General features: G+C 45.5%; 8 protein-coding genes across 8 annotated transcripts; 6 read left to right on the top strand and 2 right to left on the bottom strand.

Annotated features, from left to right (window-relative positions):
• The first annotated feature begins 661 nt into the window (after positions 1-661).
• LOC6591581 (probable cytochrome P450 313a3) lies at positions 662-4,877 on the top strand. The gene is made up of 11 exons (XM_026993098.1): positions 662-815; positions 877-1,075; positions 1,146-1,333; positions 1,393-1,465; positions 1,531-1,657; positions 1,712-2,291; positions 2,349-2,505; positions 4,096-4,202; positions 4,286-4,372; positions 4,548-4,679; positions 4,804-4,877. Exons 1-11 carry the CDS (start codon positions 662-664, stop codon positions 4,875-4,877), a joined length of 1,878 nt encoding a protein of 625 aa, XP_026848899.1.
• A 250-nt stretch (positions 4,878-5,127) lies between these two features.
• Positions 5,128-5,908, top strand: LOC113566604 (probable cytochrome P450 313a1). The gene is made up of 2 exons (XM_026993030.1): positions 5,128-5,692; positions 5,748-5,908. Exons 1-2 carry the CDS (start codon positions 5,128-5,130, stop codon positions 5,906-5,908), a joined length of 726 nt encoding a protein of 241 aa, XP_026848831.1.
• Positions 5,909-6,254: 346 nt separating this feature from the next.
• On the top strand, positions 6,255-7,368 carry LOC6591579 (phosphoglycerate mutase 2). The gene has a single exon (XM_002017331.2). The coding sequence runs from the start codon at positions 6,273-6,275 to the stop codon at positions 7,149-7,151; it is 879 nt and encodes a 292-aa protein (XP_002017367.2). The 5' UTR covers positions 6,255-6,272; the 3' UTR covers positions 7,152-7,368.
• Positions 7,369-9,116: 1,748 nt separating this feature from the next.
• LOC6591396 (chymotrypsin-1) lies at positions 9,117-10,010 on the bottom strand. The gene is made up of 2 exons (XM_002017330.2): positions 9,339-10,010; positions 9,117-9,281 (listed from the first exon to the last, which is right to left on the bottom strand). Exons 1-2 carry the CDS (start codon positions 10,008-10,010, stop codon positions 9,117-9,119), a joined length of 837 nt encoding a protein of 278 aa, XP_002017366.2.
• A 3,128-nt stretch (positions 10,011-13,138) lies between these two features.
• On the top strand, positions 13,139-14,154 carry LOC6591395 (chymotrypsin-2). The gene is made up of 3 exons (XM_002017329.2): positions 13,139-13,229; positions 13,287-13,888; positions 13,969-14,154. Exons 1-3 carry the CDS (start codon positions 13,139-13,141, stop codon positions 14,122-14,124), a joined length of 849 nt encoding a protein of 282 aa, XP_002017365.1. The 3' UTR covers positions 14,125-14,154.
• Positions 14,155-14,478: 324 nt separating this feature from the next.
• LOC6591394 (chymotrypsin-1) lies at positions 14,479-15,425 on the top strand. Its single transcript, XM_002017328.2, has 3 exons — positions 14,479-14,545; positions 14,610-15,205; positions 15,267-15,425. The coding sequence occupies exons 1-3, from the start codon at positions 14,479-14,481 to the stop codon at positions 15,423-15,425; spliced, it is 822 nt and encodes a 273-aa protein (XP_002017364.2).
• Positions 15,426-15,439: 14 nt separating this feature from the next.
• On the bottom strand, positions 15,440-17,024 carry LOC6591393 (actin cytoskeleton-regulatory complex protein PAN1). Its single transcript, XM_002017327.2, has 4 exons — positions 16,794-17,024; positions 16,249-16,727; positions 16,094-16,177; positions 15,440-16,039 (listed from the first exon to the last, which is right to left on the bottom strand). The coding sequence occupies exons 1-4, from the start codon at positions 16,975-16,977 to the stop codon at positions 15,494-15,496; spliced, it is 1,293 nt and encodes a 430-aa protein (XP_002017363.1). The 5' UTR covers positions 16,978-17,024; the 3' UTR covers positions 15,440-15,493.
• A 1,285-nt stretch (positions 17,025-18,309) lies between these two features.
• LOC6591392 (short-chain specific acyl-CoA dehydrogenase, mitochondrial) lies at positions 18,310-20,343 on the top strand. The gene is made up of 3 exons (XM_002017326.2): positions 18,310-18,898; positions 18,965-19,192; positions 19,258-20,343. The coding sequence occupies exons 1-3, from the start codon at positions 18,859-18,861 to the stop codon at positions 20,229-20,231; spliced, it is 1,242 nt and encodes a 413-aa protein (XP_002017362.1). The 5' UTR covers positions 18,310-18,858; the 3' UTR covers positions 20,232-20,343.
• Positions 20,344-21,016: the final 673 nt, after the last annotated feature.

Genomic DNA, 21,016 nt, shown 5'->3' with positions numbered 1-21,016 from the left:
GCGGGTGAAAATTTCTTTCTAACACTTTTTGACAACTTTCGGCGGAACGCACTTAAAAACAATTTATCGCCGCTGACATTTTTCGAGACTTTAATTGCCCCACACACACAGCATCGCCGGTGGACTTTTCGCTCTGGTCCAGCTTCTTGTCTACTCTTTTGAGCAACAACTTTGGGGTCTAAGCCGGGTAAGCGGCGTCTTAGACTGGTAAGCAGTTGACACGATTCGCGGCTTAATTGATTTTCTACCCAATATGAATGATCGATGAAGAGTCGATAGAGCGAATAGAAAGGAGGTACCTTACAAGAATAAACACTCTGGAATATGTAGATGATCTAGGAATGAACCCTGAAAAATGTAATTTCTTTACGTGCACCTGTGTCATTCCACTGCCAGTTGGCTGTGAATAAAGTCATACTGTACTCATCTGTACACATAAAAATTTTGAACCTTTAATGGCCACTCAAGGTGCAATTAGCTTCAATTAGCTCCAGATATGGGTGTTTTATATTATGTATGTATATCTAAAAGAAATACTTATAATTACTTAGGCAAATCCCTGCCAATTTTATATAAAGCACACTTGAGGCCCTCCCAAACAAATCAGTAGCGAAAATCTCCCCAATCACCAAATTACGAAATTATTATATTAAAATACAAAATGTACTCGTTGCATCTATGGATAGCTGTGGGGATACTTGCCTGGATATATTTTCTGTGGAGCCGACGGAGATTCTACTTACTGATGCTGAGGGTGAAGGGTCCTGTTGGATATCCATTCCTTGGCGTTGCCGTGGAGTACCTACGGAATAAACGTGATTGAGAGCCTGAAAAATACAATTAATTTTATTCTAAATTAACACTTCTCATCTCCAGACAACATGGAACAACGCAGTAAGCAATTCCAGGAGTATGGCCCAACCAACCTCACATGGATTGGTTCAGTGCCAGTCCTGGTTACATGTGAGCCAAATGTTGTTCAGGATGTTTTAACGTCTCCCCATTGCCTGGACAAGAGCAAGATTGCGTGCAATCCATTACGTCTTATTTGTGGCCCAGCAACTTTTGCATTAAACGATACAGGATTATATATATATATATATCCATATCATATCATTCTTATTAAGAACACTTTTTTCTGAATTAGGATCACATTGGGTTGAACGTCGCAAGCAGATGAATCCCTCATTCAGGCACAATGTCCTAATGAGCTTCCTGCCGCTGTTTAATGAGGAGACGAAGAGCCTGATATCTTTGCTGGAAACATTTGTAGGCCAGGGTGAAAAAAAACTATTGCCTGAGTTCATAAACTGGTCCTTTAGAACATCCATTCGTAAGCAATCCATCTCGTAGTTTATTAACCATCAATGACTATATATCTTCAATATATAGAATCGACAATGGGCAGCGATTTAAAGGATAATCCAAGCATTATGAATGGGGCAATAGTAAAAAAAATCAGCAAGTACGATTGAAATAATTTGAGCTAATCCAAACAACATCAATTCGTAATTCTCAAAAATGTTCTAGTCTTATTGAAGTGACATATCACTTAATTACATTTCCGTGGCTCCAGAACCGGGCTATCTCAACGCTCTTCGGCTTTGAAAAGCGAAAATCAGAAGCGATGATTCATCTGAATGCATCTCTGCAGTCTGTAAGTAAGCCATTTTAGCGTTAAAAGTATAATTTAAAACTCTTCCCCGTTCAGATCCTACAGGAAAAGCTAAAGACACAAGCAGATGAAAGCAAAGAATCCTTGGCGAGCAGGAATATAGTGATTAATCGGGCTATAGACTTCCTAAGAAGTGGTGATTTTTCCTACGAAGATGTCAAGAGCGAGTGCATTCTTACCATTGTTGCTGGGTTCGAGACATCGGCCATAACAGTCTTCAATACTCTTATTCTTTTGGCCATGTTCCCCGAATATCAAGATACAGCCTTTGAAGAGCTTAAGGATGTCTTCCCAAATGTAGGAGACTTTGAGGTGTCCTACGATGACCTGCAGAAACTGGTCTACATGGATCGTGTGTTGAACGAATCCTTGCGGTTGCTTCCTCCTCTTCCTTTAATTCCTCGGGAGGTCACAGAGGACTTGAAACTGTCAAATGGTATTCTGATCCCCAAAGGTGTTACAGTGGCCATCGACATATTCCACACGCACCGCAACAAGGATTTCTGGGGCCTGGAGGCGGATACCTTCAATCCAGACAACTTTCTCCCCGAACACATTCAAGAAAGGCATCCATACGTTTTCATTCCGTTCAATAGGGGAAAGAGAAATTGCGCTGGTAGTTTTATTTTGTTCTACATCTTCGAATGGATATTATAGTGTTCTGTATTTACAGGCCGGAAATATGCAGAGATATCTATAAAGATTGCCCTAGCCAAGATTCTGAGAAACTTTCGCCTAAGCACAAGCTTTCGCTTTGAGGATCTCTCCTTCGTTGATAATATTGTTCTAGAGTTTAAGGAGCAACCACTTCTTGAATTGCAACATAGGAGGTGATTGAAGTAGTTTTGATAAACTGTGATTACTATAAGTCACACACATATTCAACATTAAAAGGAATGCCGATATTTCTGCTGAATATAATAAATATAGACTATAGAATAAAAGCTGCACTAATTTGTTGCAAATACAAGTTTGGATCCTTTCCTGGCAGAACAAGGTCAATTGGCTGTAATATGTATGTACATATAAAAGAAATACTTATAACTACTTAGCAGGGACCGTGACTGTTATAAGTTTTAAAAAAAAAGTTTTCTGAATAACAATTATTTTTTCTATTTTTATTTGAAATAATCAAAAATAAAGCTTATTATTCATTTGCATTAAAAAATGCCGAATAACAAAAATAACACTTATATCTACATTTTTCAATAAAAAAGAGGTATTTTTGATACTTTAAAAGGTACAAATAAGAGTTATTCCATAACTTGTCGAATTTAATATACTTTTTTGAACCAAGTAGCGTAGGATCCTTAATATTCGTATTTGAAGGACATGCGATGTGACATATGAATCATACATCAAGAATATTTTTATATGTATGGTAATACACCACTTGGTTAAACAAAAAATTTTATTTTTGATTTATAAAATAAAATTTTTTTTGCAAATATACTTCATTGGAAAAATGGAATAAAAACTTGATCGACGTCAAGAGCTAAATGCAAAGAGTAATTCTTAAAGATGTGCAGCAACTATGTACTTAATGACCATCATGCGTTGATGATAAGTCCATTGAATGGTGAAGAAACTACAAAGAAAGTTAGTTCGATGAATAATTGAAACATTGAACATTGAAAGATCTACGCAATGACGGGAGATATTTTTGTGGCGCTATGATTCTACTGTCTGGCGATTTCCGCCCAAAACTGCCAGTAATTCCGACGAAATAAGCGATTGCCGTTTTGAGTTTAAAGGACTTCAATTTCCGATACGTCTTGCATTCGCCTTGACTATTAACAAATCGAAAGGCCGATCCTTGAAAGTTTGTGGTCTGAATTTGGATAATCAATGTTTTTCCCATGGCCAATTATATGTGGCATGTTCACGGATCGGAAGACCATCTGCATTGTTTGCATAGAACAAAAAAAGGTGCTGGACTGAAGAAAAAAAAACCAAAAAAAAGAACAAAGTAAAACAACCTATTAAAGAATCGTTAAAATACAAAAATAATAATAATAATGATAAAATCTAAAATCTTTTTTTGCTTTTAAGGCGAATAAAAGTTCACCGGGTCATCTCAAAATGGTTCGCTAAAATTTAGCCACATTTAATTAAGAACATTTTTTGTTGCTTGGCAGAACAACGTCTGCCGGGTCAGCAATATTATATAAAAAGTAATGTTGATTGTTTCATTCTCACCTAAAAAGTTTTCGTATAAAAGCTTATACAGAGCCTCAAAGATACTTCAATCTGTGAAATCAGAGTTTCAGCTATACTATATAAAAAGTATACCTAATGTTGACTGTTTCATTCTCACCTAAAAATTTTTCATATAAAAGCTTATACAGTTGAGGCTCTGTACTTCAAATTGTAATATCAGAGTTTCAGTCAAATAATGATCACGTTGCAACTGTGGATAGCTGTGGGGATACTTGCCTGGATATACTTTCTGTGGAGCCGACGGAGATTTTACTTACTGATGCTGAGGGTGAAGGGTCCTGTAGGATATCCGTTCTTGGGCAGTGTCGTAGGGTTTCTACGGAATAAACGTGAATGAAACCTCACAAAAGACGATTAGCGTTATTCTTTACAAATCCGCAATATCCACAGGTAATATTGGCCTAGCAGGTAAAGTGGCCGAGAAATATGGACCGACCTTCCTCATGTGGATGGGAACAGTGCCAGTACTAGTGACAAGTGAGCCAAATGTAATCCAGGATATTTTAACGTCTCCCCATTGCCTTGACAAAAGCCAGACTGCGTGCAATGCAATAATAATGAATTCTGGACCGGGAATTCTAGCATTACGAGGTACATGTATGACCCAACCATTGAATACCCCAGCAAGTAACAGTTCTCCTCGATTATGTAGGGTCACATTGGGTTGAGCGTCGCCGGAAGATGATTCCAGCATTCAAGAAGAATGTAGTGATGAGCTTCCTTCCGATCTTCAACGAGGAGACGAATAGCTTATTGTCCGTGCTGGACACTTTTGTGGGTCAGGGTGAGAGAGAAATACTACCGAACGTGTTAAACTGGTCCTTTAGAACCGCATATCGTAAGCAATCTATATACTTAATTCTATAGGTAAATACCTTAAACATCTAAGAATATCTATGTATCTTTAGAAACAACATTGGGCAGCGATGTGAAGGCGAATACAAGCTTCAAGAATGGAACACTATTGAAAAACTTCAAGTAGTAAGATTTTAATTACTTGGCCTCATGAAAAATCGTAATTCTTAAAAACTCTTTAGTACTATGGAAAATACAACACTGGCGATATTATTTCCGTTGGTTCAGAACAGAACTATCGCAAAGCTGTTGGGAATTGAAAAGCGAAGAACAGAAGCGACGTTTGTCGTGAATGAACTGACGAAAACCGTAAATAATACATTTAATGCAATGAATACATTTAAAAAAAATTGTCGTTTCAGTTAATCGAAGAAAAGATGACCAATACACCAGATGAAAATCAAGAGTCCTTGGCGATCAGGAACACAGTGATCAGTCGGGTTGTGGAATTTATAAAAAGCGGAGAATTTTCATACGAAGATGCCGAGGGCGAGTGCAGTATCATGGTTGGGGCTAGCTTCGAGACAACCGCCGTAACAGTCTTTAGCACTCTTACCTTTTTGGCCATGTTCCCCGAGTATCAAGATGCCGCCTTCGTAGAGCTTAAAGACGTCTTTCCAAATGCAGGAGACTTTGAGGTCTCCAACGATGAGATACAGAAACTGGTGTACTTGGATCGTGTGCTGAACGAGTCTCTGCGGTTGATCCCAGCGATTCCATTGATAGCACGGGAGACCTCCCAAGAAGTTAAGCTATCCAATGGCATCCTATTACCCAAATCCCTGACTCTGTGTCTCGACATATTCCACACGCACCGCAACAAGGATTCCTGGGGCCCAGAGGCAGACAAGTTTAACCCCGACAACTTTCTTCCCGAAAATATTTCGAAAATTCATCAGTACGCTTACATTCCGTTCAACAAAGGAAAGAGAAGTTGCATAGGTAGGTTGGCTATTCGATATGTTTGAATTTATATAAAAGTGTTTTTTGTTTACAGGCATGAAATATGCAGAAATAGCTGCCAAGGTTGCCCTGTCAAAGATTCTAAGGAACTATAAGTTAAGTACCAGCTTTCGTACTGAGGATTTTGTATTCATTGAAAATCTAAGTATAGATTTTGCTAAGAAACCTCTACTGGAACTGCAGCGAAGGGATTAAAAAAGTTGCTAATAAAACGCTAAAGTCTCGAAAAAATCTTGACCTGAGGTTTATTTTTTCGAGGCTTTATCGTTTGTAGGATGAAGTTCACTGCGTTTTTCTCCCCTATATAAACAATAATAAAACCGCAGAATCGCTTCAGCTTCTCAAATATTTCAATGTCAATATGGATAGCAGTGGATCTGAACCATATGGATCTGAAACATATCATTTGAAAAGTAGTCTGATAAAGTAGTCAACAATTTTTTGAAAATTTGAGCTTGAAACGGAATTATAAAATATATAAATTCTTGACAAAATTAAGTTTGATAAAATGTTGGCTCTTGCTAGAAAACCATTGGAAAGTCACGTTTTCATTGAACTGATGAAACTTTGTCCCATATTTAGTTGCTCCTACTCGAACTCGAACTCCTACGCCTACTCCCACTCCCACTCCCACTCCAAGTCATACTCGAAGGATTCATGCCAGGAGAAGAAGAAGGGCCTGTACAAGGTCGTGATGGTGCGGCATGGCGAGTCCGAGTGGAACCAGAAAAATCTTTTCTGCGGCTGGTTCGATGCCAGGCTGAGCGAGAAGGGTCTGCAGGAGGCCTGTTCGGCAGGAGTAGCACTCAAGAAGGCCAAGATGGAATTCGATGTGGCCTACACCTCGCTGTTGACGCGGGCACAGGAAACCCTGGCGGCTGCACTATCGGCCAGTGGTCATAAGACGATTCCTATCTGCAAGACTTGGCGCCTGAACGAGCGACACTATGGCGGCCTGACGGGCCTCAACAAGGCAGAGACAGCGAAAAAGTTTGGCGAGGAGAAGGTGAAGATCTGGCGGCGCAGCTTCGACACCCCGCCGCCTCCAATGGAGAAGGATCACAAGTACTATGACATCATTGTGAACGATTCGCGCTATTGCGATCAACTGGATCCCAAGGATTTTCCAAAGTCTGAGTCCCTCAAGCTGACAATCGAGCGCTGTCTTCCGTACTGGAACGACGTGATAGTACCCCAGATCCAGGAGGGAAAGCGAGTCTTGGTAGCCGCTCATGGGAACAGTCTGCGAGGTGTGGTGAAGCACCTGGAGGGCATATCTGATGAAGCCATCATGGGCCTCAATCTGCCCACGGGAATACCCTTTGTCTACGAGCTGGATGAGTCTTTGAAGCCTTTAGGCACTCTGAAGTTCCTCGGTGATCCCGAGACGGTGAAGAAGGCCATGGAGGCTGTGGCCAACCAGGGCAAGGCCAAATAGTCGGACTTGATCTATCTTTAACCCATTTTCGATACCCGACAAAGGTGGACAAGGTCGAAAATAATCGATGTTCAATCCACTTGCATGCCAAACAAACAAAAAAACAATTCGCCGCGGAACTGGGAATCAAGAATCGGAATCTGTGACCAAGAACTGTGGCGAGAACAACAGCGAGCGAAAGTCATGCAGCAAATAAATTTATTTGATTTTAATTGACAATGAAAAGTCAACAGAGATGGGCAATGGTCTCTTGGTCTCTGGGCAATAGTTCTCGGTCTTGGTTGCGGTCTTGCTCTCAGGGTCTGGATCTGTGGGTCTCGGTCTCGAACTGGGTCTGAACCGAGCTAAAGTCCAGGCATATTCATATTTATATTCATATTCATATGTGTATATTTTCATTGCGTTCGTTTAAGAAATCAGGGAATCAAGTGTGTCGCGTCAATTTTAATTGCTGTCCCTGTCCCTGGGTTCGCTTTTTGGATGGGGCTGGGTCTGTGGTGTGGGCTTCTTCCTCGGGCTGCTGCCTCTGGAATTTCAAATGGGTCGAATTTTAATTTGTTTAAATGAAATACTCATTTAGGTCTTATTGACAAACAAATTGAATTGATTGATCTAAATGAATTTATATGTTCAGCACAGAGTCTCGCAACTCACAGTCCGCCATACGGATAGTGCTGGGGATGGGATGGGATGGGATGGGGTTGGAGATGGAGATGGTTATATGTTCGGTTCAGTTCGGCTTACTCTTGCACTTCTTTGACCCGCTCTTAGCTATCTTTCTATGTACGTACATATATACATACATGTATGTCTGTATGTGGGGAGTGCGGCCGAGTGCCAGATTTTCGATGTTATGCTCTCGTGGACCGTAGCGTAGCCGAGGTTTCAGCTAGTAAATTGAGAGCGTGAAACGAGCAACGAAACTGACACTGTCCTACAAATGTTGTAAGGGATGTTAGAGACTAGTTACAGGCTACACTACACTCTAGGGCGTTGGTCCCTTTGGCAGCTACATACATGATACAGATTTACGATTGGAAAACCTTAGCCTGAGAGGCTTAGTTCGTAACACGTTTATGGTGCCAACGATTGTATTGATATTTAGCCATGAATCAGACACACAACTATGTTGGCTGGTGTTGCTTAAAAGAATCCAAACTCAAGACCATGAGCTCCACATTATTTGAACTTAATTACACAGCCCAGTCGGAGAAGTAATCCATGAGTCCACGCCGAAACCATAGCCACAGACGCAGCTGAAGCCCCAGCCGATGGCACAGCCAAAGCGAAGCGGAGTCGAAGGTAAAGTTGGAGTCAAAGTCGGCGCCCCGGCAAATCGTTTCCACTACAAATACAAAATGCAGCATAGAAATTGCAGAAACATAAAAATGTTTGCACTTCGTATTTGTCGCACATAAAATCTAATATCGAATTACAAGGCGCACAGGCCTCAGACGCGACGCAGTCCTCGGTTCCATTTCCAGTTCCACTTCCAGACCCAAACACAAACCTCGGTCTATGTTCCAGCCTCTGGGAGTGGAGTGGAGTGTGTGCGTGTCAGCGAAACTTTGTGGCAGTCTCCTACTGCTCCTTCTTGCCTCCTCCTCCGGCGGCACGGCACAGCCTCCTTCGGGGGGACTGTCCATAAAGAAACTGAATTGAGTTAAATGTGCGATAAATTGCTTTTTGCATTTATCATGGTCGCCCTGGCAGGCTGCAGCGTCAGGCGGCAGCGGCAGCCCGAGTTTCTCGCTGGAGACGGGCCAAGCCTAGACCATGAAGAGGAGACTCCAGTAAATGCTCCTCTCACTCCTCCTCCCCACTGTGTGGCGAATATTGAACAAGATTTTTAATTAGTCGCCAAAACGAACGAAAGGGGAGAGAAACTAAATACGAAGACTCCAAGGAACTTATTCTGGTGCAGCGATGAGATTGCTTTATTTATACGTTGTCCGAATGTATTTATTAGGCCAGATCCTGGTTGATCACCTTGCTGATGTAGGGCAGGAAGCTTGAGACACGTGTGTAGACATCGGGCCTGCCCTGGGCACAGGTGGAGGACCCATACGAGACAATGCCCACCAGCTGAGGACGAGAGCCAGCCAGGATTAGAGGTCCACCAGAGTCGCCCTGTGAGGGATATCTGATCAGATCTGTCATATATCTAGGAAATATCTATTTTCTTACCACACATGCCCCTTGTCCGTGGGTAGCCAGGGCACAGATCTCATTCCGGGTCACACGGAAACCCTTCTGGTTGCACTCCTCATTCGAAATGGTGCTGTAGTGCAGCGCCTGAAGATGATCCGGCAGGCTGGCCGAGGAGGTGGCAGGAGTGGTTGATCCCCAGCCTGTGAGCCGCACCGCCACCTTCTCGCCAATGCGATCCGTTCCACCCAGATGGATGGTACCGATCTCTGCGCGATTCAAGCGGAATGGGGGCGTCACCTTGACCAGGGCAATGTCGTTGATGATCCGGGGACTCATCGCGTACTGCGGATGCACATGCTTTGCCACCACCCGGTGGCGCAGGCCCCCGGACTTCCAGTTAAGGGTGCCAACCACCACACTGATGTTCTCCACCTTCATCTTCTCCACGCAGTGGGCGGCCGTGAGGACATGCTGGGCACTGACGATGGAGCCCCCGCAGAAGTGACTCCAGCGTCCACGTCGCTGCACCTGCAGCGAGATTTGGAAGGGCACCGTCTCGTTCACCATTTGGCCGCCATTAATCCTAATGGGATCTGCTGCTGCGGTTTCCATGCTCCGCATGGGATCTGTTGAGGTTTTTGCGGGGGCTACCCAGGTGGCAGCCATGGTCACACTTAGATACAGACAGAATAGCTTTATGGCGAACATTACGAGTGCTGGTGGCACTTTTACTCCGACGCGAATGAGTTGGAAATGATAACCCCCCATGGTTTTTATACCTCCCAATTGGGGGTTGAGCTTATCAATTTATTTGGGCTAAGGTCTTGTACGAGAGCACCACTTACATATCGACATGTAAATGTTTGTGAACTTGAAATCTGCCGAAATTGGGCTTCCATTTGGGTTATACATGCAAGTAGGGATATAAATAGAGATGAATAATGACAGCAAGATACCAATACGGAACCACAGAAGTATCTTCTCTAAGGATCAACTGCTAGAGAGCCAAACAGTAGTCCAATTGGATCACCCGCTGTTCGTCCCTTGCGTGCCTGGTTATCATAACCTGGCGGAGATCAGCGAACCGAACCTCCCATCATATCCCATCTGGAGCCCCAGAGACATCGCTTGACAGAAGCGCCTACCTGTTGTCATCAATTAGGTAACAAGCTCACGCGACCGATAAATATTAAGCCAATGCTAGCTGTAGCTGTATCTGTATCTGTATCTGATTCCACACACAACACAAGTATCTGGGCATCTGTATCTGCATCTGGGTATCTGCACTGTGCTCCGTGGCATGATCTCTTATCTGATTTGCAAATAAAAATCTGTTTAATTTGCCCAATGCCCAAGTCTGAGTCGGAGCGAAGCCAATGCCAGATCGCTGCATGCTCCGTACCTGGGAGTCATAATTTATATACATAAGACCAGTGGAATCATGTGGGGGAACGTGGAGGTGAGGCACTGCACAGTGCACTGCACAGTGTGCACCTTGCGAGGCGATGCCAAGCAAATTAAGTACTAAAATAAACGACCAATTTACTGATTATGCAAAACACGCAATTAATTTTCCGCTCGCTTTTTTCCAGACCAAAATTAATTGCCTGAGAGAGTGGAAAACTCATTCTGGAGTGCGTGTACGCGTATATGTTGTCCTGGCTGATCTTGTTAATTTATGCTGTCAGTCATAATCATTTGCATACGAGCTGGACAACTACGAGATCCAAGCCAGAACAAATCCATCTTCCATTGGCACATTCCCAAGAGCAAAGATCCCATTCACAATCCCCCATTCAGGCAATCACTATAATTCCACCTTTGACTACTGGGGCTACTGGGCTTCGACCCCTAGCATATGAGACCCTGGCACTATGCCTCCTCCTTCTCCTCCTCCTCCTCCTTTCACATCATAAAACCAGCGGCTCTGCTTTAAGAACTTCTCAAATAAATCACATTGAAGACGGTGGCAGTGGCGGCGGCAAAGAGACAAACAAGAAACACTCACAAAAAGCCGAAAACAAAAAACTCATAAAAATTGCACTGACAATAACTTGGCTCCGTTCTTGGCCACACGCACAATTCTACAGAAGTTGGCACGAAGAACATGGCCCTGAATGAGGGCCAACCGAGATCCGAGACCCGATCCGCGATCCCCGATCCCCGAGACGAGAGGCAGGCAATCAAGCAAAATGTCATAATAATGATGGCGTCCCGTCGGAGCAGACGGGCCAGAGCAGGATGCTTATCTTGTTAACACCGAACGATCCAATAAACCCTTCTCAAAGGAAGGGGTCGGATCGGATCGGAACGGATCTGGAGGTCTGGTCTGAAAAATTGCTGATGAAATGATTAAAATGCATTTTATTAGCCAGAATTTTGAGCATCATCTGTGGAATTGCAGAAAGGAGTTGGAGTTTGAGTTATGAGAATAAAAGTTCGCAGTGAATTTTAGTCAGGGCTGGAGCGAAAAATAACCAAATGAAGCAGGGGAAGTGCCTCTCTAGGTTCCATTAATCAACATTTTTGTGGCTAGAACAAAGCCTAATGAGTTTTTTACAGGGATTAACCTGTCAGCCTGGCTCACGCTCAAGGCGAAGCTCACATGCAAATTAGATGCGGGAATTAAGAATAAAAATCCGCAGATAAGTCATGCCTTGACAGGGTGGTCCAATTAACAAAAGCCAGCCATAAGGCAACACGGCAGGCGCCACAGTGCGAGTCAGAGTCAGATCCACAGCCACATCTACATCCTGTATGTGGGGTGTGGGGTGGGGTCTGGGTTTGTGTTTGTGTTTGGCTTTGGCTTTGGTACTCCTCGTATAGCCTGATATAATAAAGCCATTTCAGGTTCAAATCGGTTCGGCGCTGCAACGCAACCCAGGACAATTAACACAGTAGTCCAAAGATCAAGACCTCAACAACGGGCAAGCCCAAGCCCAAGCCAAAGCCAAAGCTCCAGTCGAAGCCACAGCCCAAACAGAAACAGAATCGAAACGAAACGAAACCGAGAGGTGTGCATAATTAATTTGCGCCAGTGCGCCACACACACTCAGACCACAGAGACCACAGACCAGGTCCACCCAAAAAGGAGCAGCAAAATGATTCATTAGCTGGCTGCAATCAGCCCCGGAACTGACACATGGTTCTGTCTCTGACTCCGAATGTAGACCAGATAGCACTCACAGAGCCCGCCCAGACATCGGCCACTGAGGAAGAAGTCTCCTGACTGCAACTGCAACTGAAGCTGAAGCTGAGGCTGATTTGCATCGAACATGTGAGATAGTCTGGCTGGAAGGCAGAACAGGACTGGCAGCATCCGAGGTGTCCGAGGTGTTGATTGCCAGCGGCAGGTCTCCTTGTCTGCCACTCGACAATGAATTAAAAGAAATGTCCGCTGTCCGCTGTCCGCTGTCCGAGGCCCCAGGGCGCTGCTTGTTTAATCGGAATATTTAAATTATACGCTGATTAAAACTGTGAGACAGATCTCACTGAAAGGAGGCACTGGTCTGGTCTGGTGCTCTGACTGCCCTTCTTGGGTTCTTTGCGTAGGTGTTATTACCAAGAACTGCGGAAGCAGCCGCCTCTACCTCTCCATGCCATGATTTCTGTGTTCCAACTGACAATTTTTACCGTCTAGACCTTCTTTTGCTATCACTGCACTGCACGGCACGGCACTACCATGGCGACCTTGTTACCCATTACGTGAGGCGGGTGACAGTGACCACCCACAGCTGCACTCGATAAAATTCAAATTTCATTGTGTAGGTTTTCCAGCAGGGTGTACTATATAAGGCCCAGATGCAGTTCCAGTGGCACACAAAGCTCTATTCAACATGAAGGTAGGCACTACTTTGATTTTGCTCTTTGTAGCTCTGATGGGAGTGGAGGTGATCCAAGGCAAACCCATGGGACGCATCATTGATTGTAAGTCAAACTTTGGAAAGAATAGAGGCAAAAATACTAATACCCGACTATCCTCAGTGGATGCGTACTTCGAGGAGGCGGACACCAATTCCCAGGAACGCGTTGTCGGTGGCTACGATGTGCCCGAGGATGAGTATGTGCCCTATCAGGTGTCCATGCAGTTCCTCACACGGAGCGGCCAGCAGCGGCATTTCTGTGGTGGCTCTCTGATTGCACCCAATCGCGTCCTGACTGCCGCTCATTGCGTCAACGGACAGAATGCCAGCAGGATCACGGTGGTGGCTGGCATTAGGGATCTGAATGACAGCACTGGCCATCGCTCTCAGGTGCAGTCTTACGAGATGAACGAGAACTACCAGGAGCTAGTGACCAGCGACATTGCCATCCTCAAGATCGATCCTCCTTTCGAGGTGGATCAAAAGCGTGTGTCCACCATCGATGTGAGCGGCTCGGAAGAGGTGGGGGCCGATCAGGAGGTTCTTCTCACTGGCTGGGGCTCTGTCTTTCACTTTGGCACTGGTCCCTTTGCCAAGTATCCCACGGTGCTGCAGAAGCTCTCCTACAAGACGCTCAGCAATGCCAGATGCAAAGAGACCATGACGCAGCTCACGGACACTGAGATTTGTGCTCTGGAGAGATTTGGCAAGGGTGCTTGCAATGTGAGTGGTGGATTCCTTTAATCACTTTAATAACTGATTGCTGATCTCTTAAACTTGGTCATATTTTCACTAATTTCCAGGGCGACTCTGGCGGTCCTTTGGTGATGCAGAAAGGGGAGTCTCTCAAGCAAGTGGGCGTCGTCTCCTATGGCACTGCTTTCTGTGCCTCCAACAGTCCTGATGTCTATACCAGGGTTTCCATGTTTGATGGCTGGATTGCAGAACGCATGTCCTAAGACTATTAAACTTTGCCTCTGTTTTGATCAATAAAGATGATTTTGAATATGGAAATTACGAGTTTTTCTCTCACTCTATTTCTTTTTAGAAGGTAACACCTCTATGTGATAATGGTATTTTTGAATACTTTAACTAGGTTATTCTCCACCAACATTGCGAATACCCGCAGAATGGCCCATTATATTTTGAATTTCAAGATCAAATTTAATGGCCATAACCAAGTTTGCGAGTTGGCCCACATATCTGCAGCGATATCTATGCAAATTCCCCCTCTAATGGGGGCTCAGCTAAATGGTGTTTATATAAGTCTAGTGTCAGGCCCAAAACCACTGACATTAACCAAACAACCAACGATGGGGCTAACGGAGATTCTGCTGCTCGCGGCACTCTCTGCCGGAGGGGCCACAGCGCGTCTTAATTGTGTGTTTGGTTAAAAATAACTCCCTAAACCACTCAAGAGCTTATATTCTGCTACCCTTTCCAGCTCGTCAGCTCAGTGAAGACCCACCCACTCGAATAGTTGGTGGTTCGGATGTTCCGCCTGGAGAGTACGTTCCCTATCAGGTGTCCATGCAGTACAGAACCAGCGGCGGTCAGGCGCACTTTTGCGGCGGCTCTATTATATCTCCGAATCGCATCCTAACGGCTGCCCATTGCTGTCGCGGACTGAATGCATCGCGGATGACAGTTGTGGCCGGGATACGCAGCCTTCAGGAGAGTGGTTCACGTTCTCAGGTGGTGTCCTACAGCATACATCCAAAATATCAAGAGCTAGTCACCAGCGACGTAGCCGTGCTGTTCATTGAGCCGCCGCTGGAGATGAACAATGTCAGCATCAGGGCCATAGAGTTTACGGCAAAGCGAAAGGAGTTTGTCGGTGGCGGAGTTCCCGTAACACTCACAGGATGGGGTCTGCGACTGCCTGTTCCTTTTCCCTTCCTGGACAACGTCAACTATCCGAACACACTTCAGCGCATGAGCTATCATACGATAGGAAATAGGCAGTGCAGAGAGGCGGGCATGGAGAGTGTCACGGATACGGAGATCTGCGCCAGAGGTCCCTTCAGAGGCGCCTGTTCGGTAAGTCCTTGGATTCCATTTAAAGATATTGAATCCCAATCCGCATCTGTCCTTCTTTCAGGGCGACTCTGGCGGACCGCTGGTCATGCAAACGGAGAATGGACTGAAGCAGGTTGGCATCGTGTCCTATGGACTGATGGTCTGCGGTCTCTACATCTCCCCGGATGTCTACACTCGAGTGTCCACGTTCAGTGGATGGATACAAGACCACATAGAGTAATAGAGAAACCTCTCTTAACAACATGCAGATAACATAAATTTATAAATCAGAACTAATTCGTTTCAATTCTATTCCTCGGCTGGTGGCTCGGCTGGTGCCTCGGCTGGTGCCTCGACTGGTGCCTCGGCCGGGGCTTCCTCAGGTGGAGCTTCTTCCTCTGCAACTGCGGCTGGGGCTTCCTCTTCTGGTGGCGGTGGTGGTGGTGTCTCTTCAGGAGCTGCTGGTGACTCTTCTGCTGGTGGTTCTTCTGCTGCCTCTGGCGGTGCCTCTTCTGCGGTGGGAGGGGCTTCTTCTCCTGCCGGGGCCTCTTCTACAGCTTCTGTCGGCTCCACTGGAGCCGCTTCTTCAGCCACTGGTTCTGGAGCAGCATTTCCTTCAGACTCTGCAGCGACGGCTTCCTGTCCTGGTGCCTGCTGCGAGGGAACCTCGGAGGCAACCTCCGAAGGTTGGGCAGTGACTACGACAGTATCGGCAGCAGTTGGAGGAGGAGTCGGAGGAGTTTTATCCTCCTCTGGCTCAGCCTTCGCCGTCGCTTCCTTCGGGGTGCTGCTGTCCTTTTCGGACGATTCCGTCACATCCCCACAGGGATCTACAATGGGCTTCAGATCCATGTGCTGCAAAAAGGAAATTAGTTTCAAGAAATATATAGATACGGGGATCTGTCAAACCGTTAAGCAGTTGCGGAAGAAACGCTGAATGACGCGAGCAGCGTGATCCATGCGCATTTCCTCTTCATTAGCAGCTTCATCAACCTACAAATGTGGGAATACCGAAACAAATGAGATCTGGGAAAGGGAAAAGGAAAAGGAAACGGAAACCCTACCTCCATGCAGGTACAGGTGCATATGTGCTGTGGCAGGTTGGCGCGCACTAGATAGCCGCGCCAGGCGGCCTGGATAATGGTGGCCGAGTGCTCCCGCATGGCCTCGCGCATGCGCTTGAGCTCCCGATCTCGGAAGTACTGGTAGAGCACTTCTGTGCCGTCGGCGCCACGGGCAGCCGCCATGTAGGCGTCCACGAAACGCTTGTAGGCACTCTCGACGGCCGGACGGGATAAGGCCAGCTCCTCCTCGGAGAACTTGCACTTCACTAGCAGCTCCTCGAGTATGTCGATGTCCTCGAAGCTGATCGTCTGCTTGCCGCGGCGCATCTCGCAGCGACGCCGCTCAAGGAAGTTGCGGAAGCAATCCTCCATCACCTGTCCCATCATATCAGACTTTTCCTTAGTCAGATCGCAAACGCACAGGTCCGAGATGATGTTGTCAACCTGGCGCAGAGCACGGTCCAGGATGCTTCTAGCCACTGCAAAAGCGGAGGGAGAGGGAAGATGACTCCAAGACTTTCCCCATTCGTTTCACTAGTACTCACCCATGGCCTTCTCTCGTGTCACAATCACAGAGTGCAGATAGTCGATGATGAACTGGCAGAGGCATTCCTTTGTTGGCTGGCAGCGCAGGACCTCGCGTGTGATGTCCGAAAGTATTTCGGGAAGTCCTTCCGGCAAATTAATCGCTTGCTGGCGGAGTTTTCCGCGCTGTATCAAGTAATTCATATCTGTCTTTATCGGTCTATGTGAAATTAAAATAAAAATCTATTATTTGTGAAAAATTCAATAATTTTGGAACAGTTATTTTTTTAACTTAGCAACGGAGAATATGTGATTTCGGAAAACGTGCTGAAAATGAAGTATAAAATGAATCTAAAGGGCCAACTGAGATCCTGTCACAAAAGCCCATTTGATTGCAAACGATCGCTGATACGATCACTTACAGATCGGAAAAGAAAAGAAAGATTAGTAGCGCCGAAACCAGAATAAGCGTTGCAGCAAACATAATCTACACATTCGAACTTCGCGCCGACGTTTCTCCTTGTAAGTGTCGCCACCAATGTTGTTAGTGGCAATTTCTGGAACTAAATTTAACAAAATCTGTTGTTTGGTAGCACTGATTGCGTTTAACAGCGCCACGTTCAGTCGACATTAATGCTTGCGCTTAACAGCACTAAATTCTTGCGACTTTAAACAGTATCTTCATATTTTTTCAAAGGTATATTTAGGAACAAGGTGTATAGAAACTTCCATACGAAGGTTTTTTGAATTTTCGCTATCTTAAATCGTGTTTCCGTGCATCATTTATTCCAATGGATTGCTTTTAAATTCTTTTCGCACATTCGCTTTCAAACAATGTATATTTGGCGCTCAAGTTTGGTGGGACCTTGCTCTCTTTTTTTTAGGATTTGGGATTCCAGCAGCAATGTCCCTCAACATGGCGCGGATTAGCAACATTTCGCATACCCTGGGGGAAATGGATGTTATAGAATTGTGAATATGTTTGTCATCCTAGGCTCTAATTGCAGAGACTAGTCAGTCTCTGTTTTAAACGATATTTTGCAATTAGTAGTCTTCTTGCAGAGACCAAGAATTGGTACAGGGATCAGGATTTCTGCACAAGAAACTTATCGAATTATCGGCCAACCAAATGCGATCTAAGACAAGGTCTTTACTAATTACGTTTGAAAGCATGTTGGAAAACAGTATCTTTATATAATATTCACGAAATAGGGTATACAAAGGCCTATACACGCATCATGTCTTCAAATACCAGCAACATTGCGTCTGTTTTTATTTGTGAACTATTTTGTTTAAGCCTTGTTTTAGTCAAAATACAATAAAAGCAAGGACTAAAAACTAGCCAATATTGTAGAAAATTGAATCATCAGTGGGATAAACTTATGTGTTTAGGGCTGAGGGTCCTATCCAGCTATTAATCGTAAACCGAATATCAAAGTCGAGGAACATGATTTCCGATAATGGAAAGAGAATTCTACACTGGTACAAAGGTTCCCCCAACAAAAGTGGGTGTGTATCGAGAATTTGAATTGCAAATTATACCCGCTAGCCGGAGAATCAATATATGAACCGTTTCTGAAAATCGTTGAACCGCTTTCCATTTCCCTACCCGCCAGCAGACCTCTCTCCCGACCCATACGCGTGGCCGTACGAACAGAAAGCTCGAAACAAAGAACTTTTGAAATGAAAATATATATGTATGCAAAACTGGAAAGCAATGGTTGAATAACAAGTGAGGCATAGGCAGCGGGGATTCCGCTGAAACAGGGTATCTGTATATTCATCCCGATAGTAAATCTGTATTTATGATTTATCGGAATATTTGAGAGATAACGTAGCTGTAGGTTTTCAGAATGGGAGCAGTCCTCCCCTTCGTAGGTGACGCCTCTGCCTAAGAACCCGGCAATACATATAAAAGCTGTTTCCGATTGGAGAGACCATTGGAGGCTCGTTGTTGTTGCCAGTTGGGGCCCACGACGCGCGATCGTTCCCGCGAAGAAGCAGACGAAAGCGAAAGCGAAAGCAAAAGAGACATAACAGCTGGAACCATTCGGGGGATCGACAGTCGGGAAACAGTTTGTCGTAATGCAGCAGCTGTTGAGGGTCCGGGTCGCTCTGACGCTAGGTGAGCGCCACATCCACGCCACGATGATGACTCAATCGTAATCCACCTTCGAGTCCACTTTTGCAGGTCAACGCTCGGGCAGCGTTTGGAATGCGAGCCGGGGCAGGGGGATTGCCAGCCTGGCAGCTCTCTCCGAAACACACCAGATACTGCAGAAGACCTGCCGGGACTTCGCCAATGCAGAGCTGGCTCCACGGGCTCGCCAGCATGATCGCGAGGGGCTGCACCCGGCGGAGCAGATACGACGGCTGGGAGAACTCGGCCTGATGGCGGTGACAGTACGGGAAGAGTATGGTAAGATGGTTGTGAGATTAATTCATGTCGTCACCTCTAAATGCTCTCTTGATACCCACCTTCAGGCGGCTCCGGACTCGACTACCAGGCCTATGCTATTGGCATGGAGGAGGTTGCTCGTGGCGATGCGGCCGTCTCCGTTGCAATGGGCGTCAACAACCTCTTCTTGGGCGCCGTACAGCTCCACGGAAGCGAGCAGCAGAAGCAAGACTTTCTGGTGCCCTACACCCAGGGCGAGAAGATTGCCTTCTATGCCCTGTCCGAGCCGGGAAACGGATCAGATGCCAGCGCCGCCAGCACCACGGCCAAGTTGGATGGGAATAGCTACCAGCTAAACGGCACCAAGGCATGGATATCCAATTCCAAGGAAGCCAGTGGCGGCGTCGTCTTTGCCACAATCGACAAGACGCTCAAGCACCAGGGTATCACGGCCTTCCTTACAGCCAAAGACGTGCCCGGTCTGTCTGTGGGCAAGAAGGAAAGCAAGATGGGAATGCGAGCCTCCTCCACGTGCCAGCTGGTGCTAGACGACGTCCAAGTGCCGCAGTGCCAGGTGCTGGGAGGCCCCGGCGAGGGCTTCAAAATTGCCATGCAGTCGCTGGACTGCGGTCGCATTGGAATCGCCGCCCAGGCTACGGGCATTGCACAGGCCGCACTGGAACTGGCCGTAGACTACTCCCAGAAGCGTATTGCTTTTGGCAAGCAGCTCTCGCGGATGCAGCTCATCCAGCAGAAGCTGGCGGACATGGCGACGAGGGTGGAGGTGTCCCGGCTGCTAACCTGGCGGGCCGCTTGGCTCAAGGACAATGGTTTGCCCATCACCAAGGAGGCCGCGATGGCTAAGCTGCATGCCTCCGAGGCGGCCACATACTGCGCCCACCAATGCACCCAGATCCTGGGCGGAATGGGTTATACAACCGACTTGCCCGCAGAGATGTACTACCGTAACGCTCGAGTAACGGAGATCTACGAAGGAACCTCCGAAATTCAGCGAATTGTGATTGCCAATGCTGTGCTCAGGGAGCTGGGCAGTGAATGATCTTGTCTGCATTTATATTTTATTAAACACACTGCCTATAGGCTACAGGGATTCAATATTGTTATTCTTTTTAAATTAAAATAATAAATGACAATAAATAAATTAAGCTATATTTTGATATTTTCTCTTCTGTGTATGCAGAACTGTTAGGAATGAAAAGAAAAGCGTGCCTTCGATCGTGCCAGACTGCCATATTGTGATCATATGTGGTTGTATGACTGCTGTAAAGTCCATAAGAATCCATCCTCCTTCATTGTAGAAGAGAAGCATGGCTCAGAAGTCACTTATCATTTGTTGGATACCTGGCCCCAAAGGAATCGAGATAAATGAGTAAACGAAGAGAATAGCCAAAACAGGCAGTGATAGATGGTCAAAGTGTTGGTGGCTGGAAAACCGTCGTACGTCTTATTAAGTTCCTTCTTCACTAAAACCTTTTTTCAGACTAAATCCAACAAAAGCAAAAGTTTAAAATTAACCAGTCAAGTGAAAAATATAGACATTAATTGTATAAAATTATGCGGGCATAGCTGGGCGCTTTTTCTAGCTAGTAATTTTCGACGGAACATCAAAATTAAGCAATATGGTTTCCATCCCTGGACGTAGAACGATTAACCTTTTACAAGCCAAGGTTATTTTCCACCGAAAATAATAAAAAATTTAATAATGTTAGCGCAGTTCAGGTGAAAGATATTATGGTTGTTTTTTAAGTTCAGAGGAGAGATGGCATGAATCCTCAAGAATAATTCACAATCGTTAATATTTTCCGCCGTTTACCTCAAGTAGTA

The sequence above is a fragment of the Drosophila persimilis genome, unplaced genomic scaffold, assembly GCF_003286085.1.
Source record: "Drosophila persimilis strain 14011-0111.01,24,50 unplaced genomic scaffold, DperRS2 tig00000000-arrow-pilon, whole genome shotgun sequence".
NCBI lineage: Eukaryota > Metazoa > Arthropoda > Insecta > Diptera > Drosophilidae > Drosophila > Drosophila persimilis.
This window is presented reverse-complemented; position numbering and strand designations above follow the sequence as displayed.

What these genes read in the sequence shown, in the direction of transcription:
- LOC6591581 (XM_026993098.1), top strand. Translation starts at nt 662, where the DNA reads ATGTACTCGTTGCATCTATGGATAGCTGTGGGGATACTTGCCTGGATA. An exon ending in GGAGTACCTACGGAATAAAC is followed by an intron (nt 816 to 876) that starts GTGATTGAGAGC and finishes TCTCATCTCCAG; the next exon opens with ACAACATGGAACAACGCAGT. An exon ending in ATAGTAAAAAAAATCAGCAA is followed by an intron (nt 1,466 to 1,530) that starts GTACGATTGAAA and finishes AAAATGTTCTAG; the next exon opens with TCTTATTGAAGTGACATATC.
- LOC113566604 (XM_026993030.1), top strand. Translation starts at nt 5,128, where the DNA reads ATGACCAATACACCAGATGAAAATCAAGAGTCCTTGGCGATCAGGAAC. An exon ending in AGGAAAGAGAAGTTGCATAG is followed by an intron (nt 5,693 to 5,747) that starts GTAGGTTGGCTA and finishes TTTTGTTTACAG; the next exon opens with GCATGAAATATGCAGAAATA.
- LOC6591579 (XM_002017331.2), top strand. Translation starts at nt 6,273, where the DNA reads ATGAAACTTTGTCCCATATTTAGTTGCTCCTACTCGAACTCGAACTCC.
- LOC6591396 (XM_002017330.2), bottom strand. Translation starts at nt 10,010, where the DNA reads ATGTTCGCCATAAAGCTATTCTGTCTGTATCTAAGTGTGACCATGGCT. An exon ending in ACGGACAAGGGGCATGTGTG is followed by an intron (nt 9,282 to 9,338) that starts GTAAGAAAATAG and finishes TATCCCTCACAG; the next exon opens with GGCGACTCTGGTGGACCTCT.
- LOC6591395 (XM_002017329.2), top strand. Translation starts at nt 13,139, where the DNA reads ATGAAGGTAGGCACTACTTTGATTTTGCTCTTTGTAGCTCTGATGGGA. An exon ending in CATGGGACGCATCATTGATT is followed by an intron (nt 13,230 to 13,286) that starts GTAAGTCAAACT and finishes GACTATCCTCAG; the next exon opens with TGGATGCGTACTTCGAGGAG. An exon ending in TTGGCAAGGGTGCTTGCAAT is followed by an intron (nt 13,889 to 13,968) that starts GTGAGTGGTGGA and finishes ACTAATTTCCAG; the next exon opens with GGCGACTCTGGCGGTCCTTT.
- LOC6591394 (XM_002017328.2), top strand. Translation starts at nt 14,479, where the DNA reads ATGGGGCTAACGGAGATTCTGCTGCTCGCGGCACTCTCTGCCGGAGGG. An exon ending in GGCCACAGCGCGTCTTAATT is followed by an intron (nt 14,546 to 14,609) that starts GTGTGTTTGGTT and finishes TACCCTTTCCAG; the next exon opens with CTCGTCAGCTCAGTGAAGAC. An exon ending in CCTTCAGAGGCGCCTGTTCG is followed by an intron (nt 15,206 to 15,266) that starts GTAAGTCCTTGG and finishes TCCTTCTTTCAG; the next exon opens with GGCGACTCTGGCGGACCGCT.
- LOC6591393 (XM_002017327.2), bottom strand. Translation starts at nt 16,977, where the DNA reads ATGAATTACTTGATACAGCGCGGAAAACTCCGCCAGCAAGCGATTAAT. An exon ending in GCACCTGTACCTGCATGGAG is followed by an intron (nt 16,178 to 16,248) that starts GTAGGGTTTCCG and finishes CCACATTTGTAG; the next exon opens with GTTGATGAAGCTGCTAATGA. An exon ending in TCTTCCGCAACTGCTTAACG is followed by an intron (nt 16,040 to 16,093) that starts GTTTGACAGATC and finishes TCCTTTTTGCAG; the next exon opens with CACATGGATCTGAAGCCCAT.
- LOC6591392 (XM_002017326.2), top strand. Translation starts at nt 18,859, where the DNA reads ATGCAGCAGCTGTTGAGGGTCCGGGTCGCTCTGACGCTAG. An exon ending in CCGGGTCGCTCTGACGCTAG is followed by an intron (nt 18,899 to 18,964) that starts GTGAGCGCCACA and finishes CCACTTTTGCAG; the next exon opens with GTCAACGCTCGGGCAGCGTT. An exon ending in GACAGTACGGGAAGAGTATG is followed by an intron (nt 19,193 to 19,257) that starts GTAAGATGGTTG and finishes ACCCACCTTCAG; the next exon opens with GCGGCTCCGGACTCGACTAC.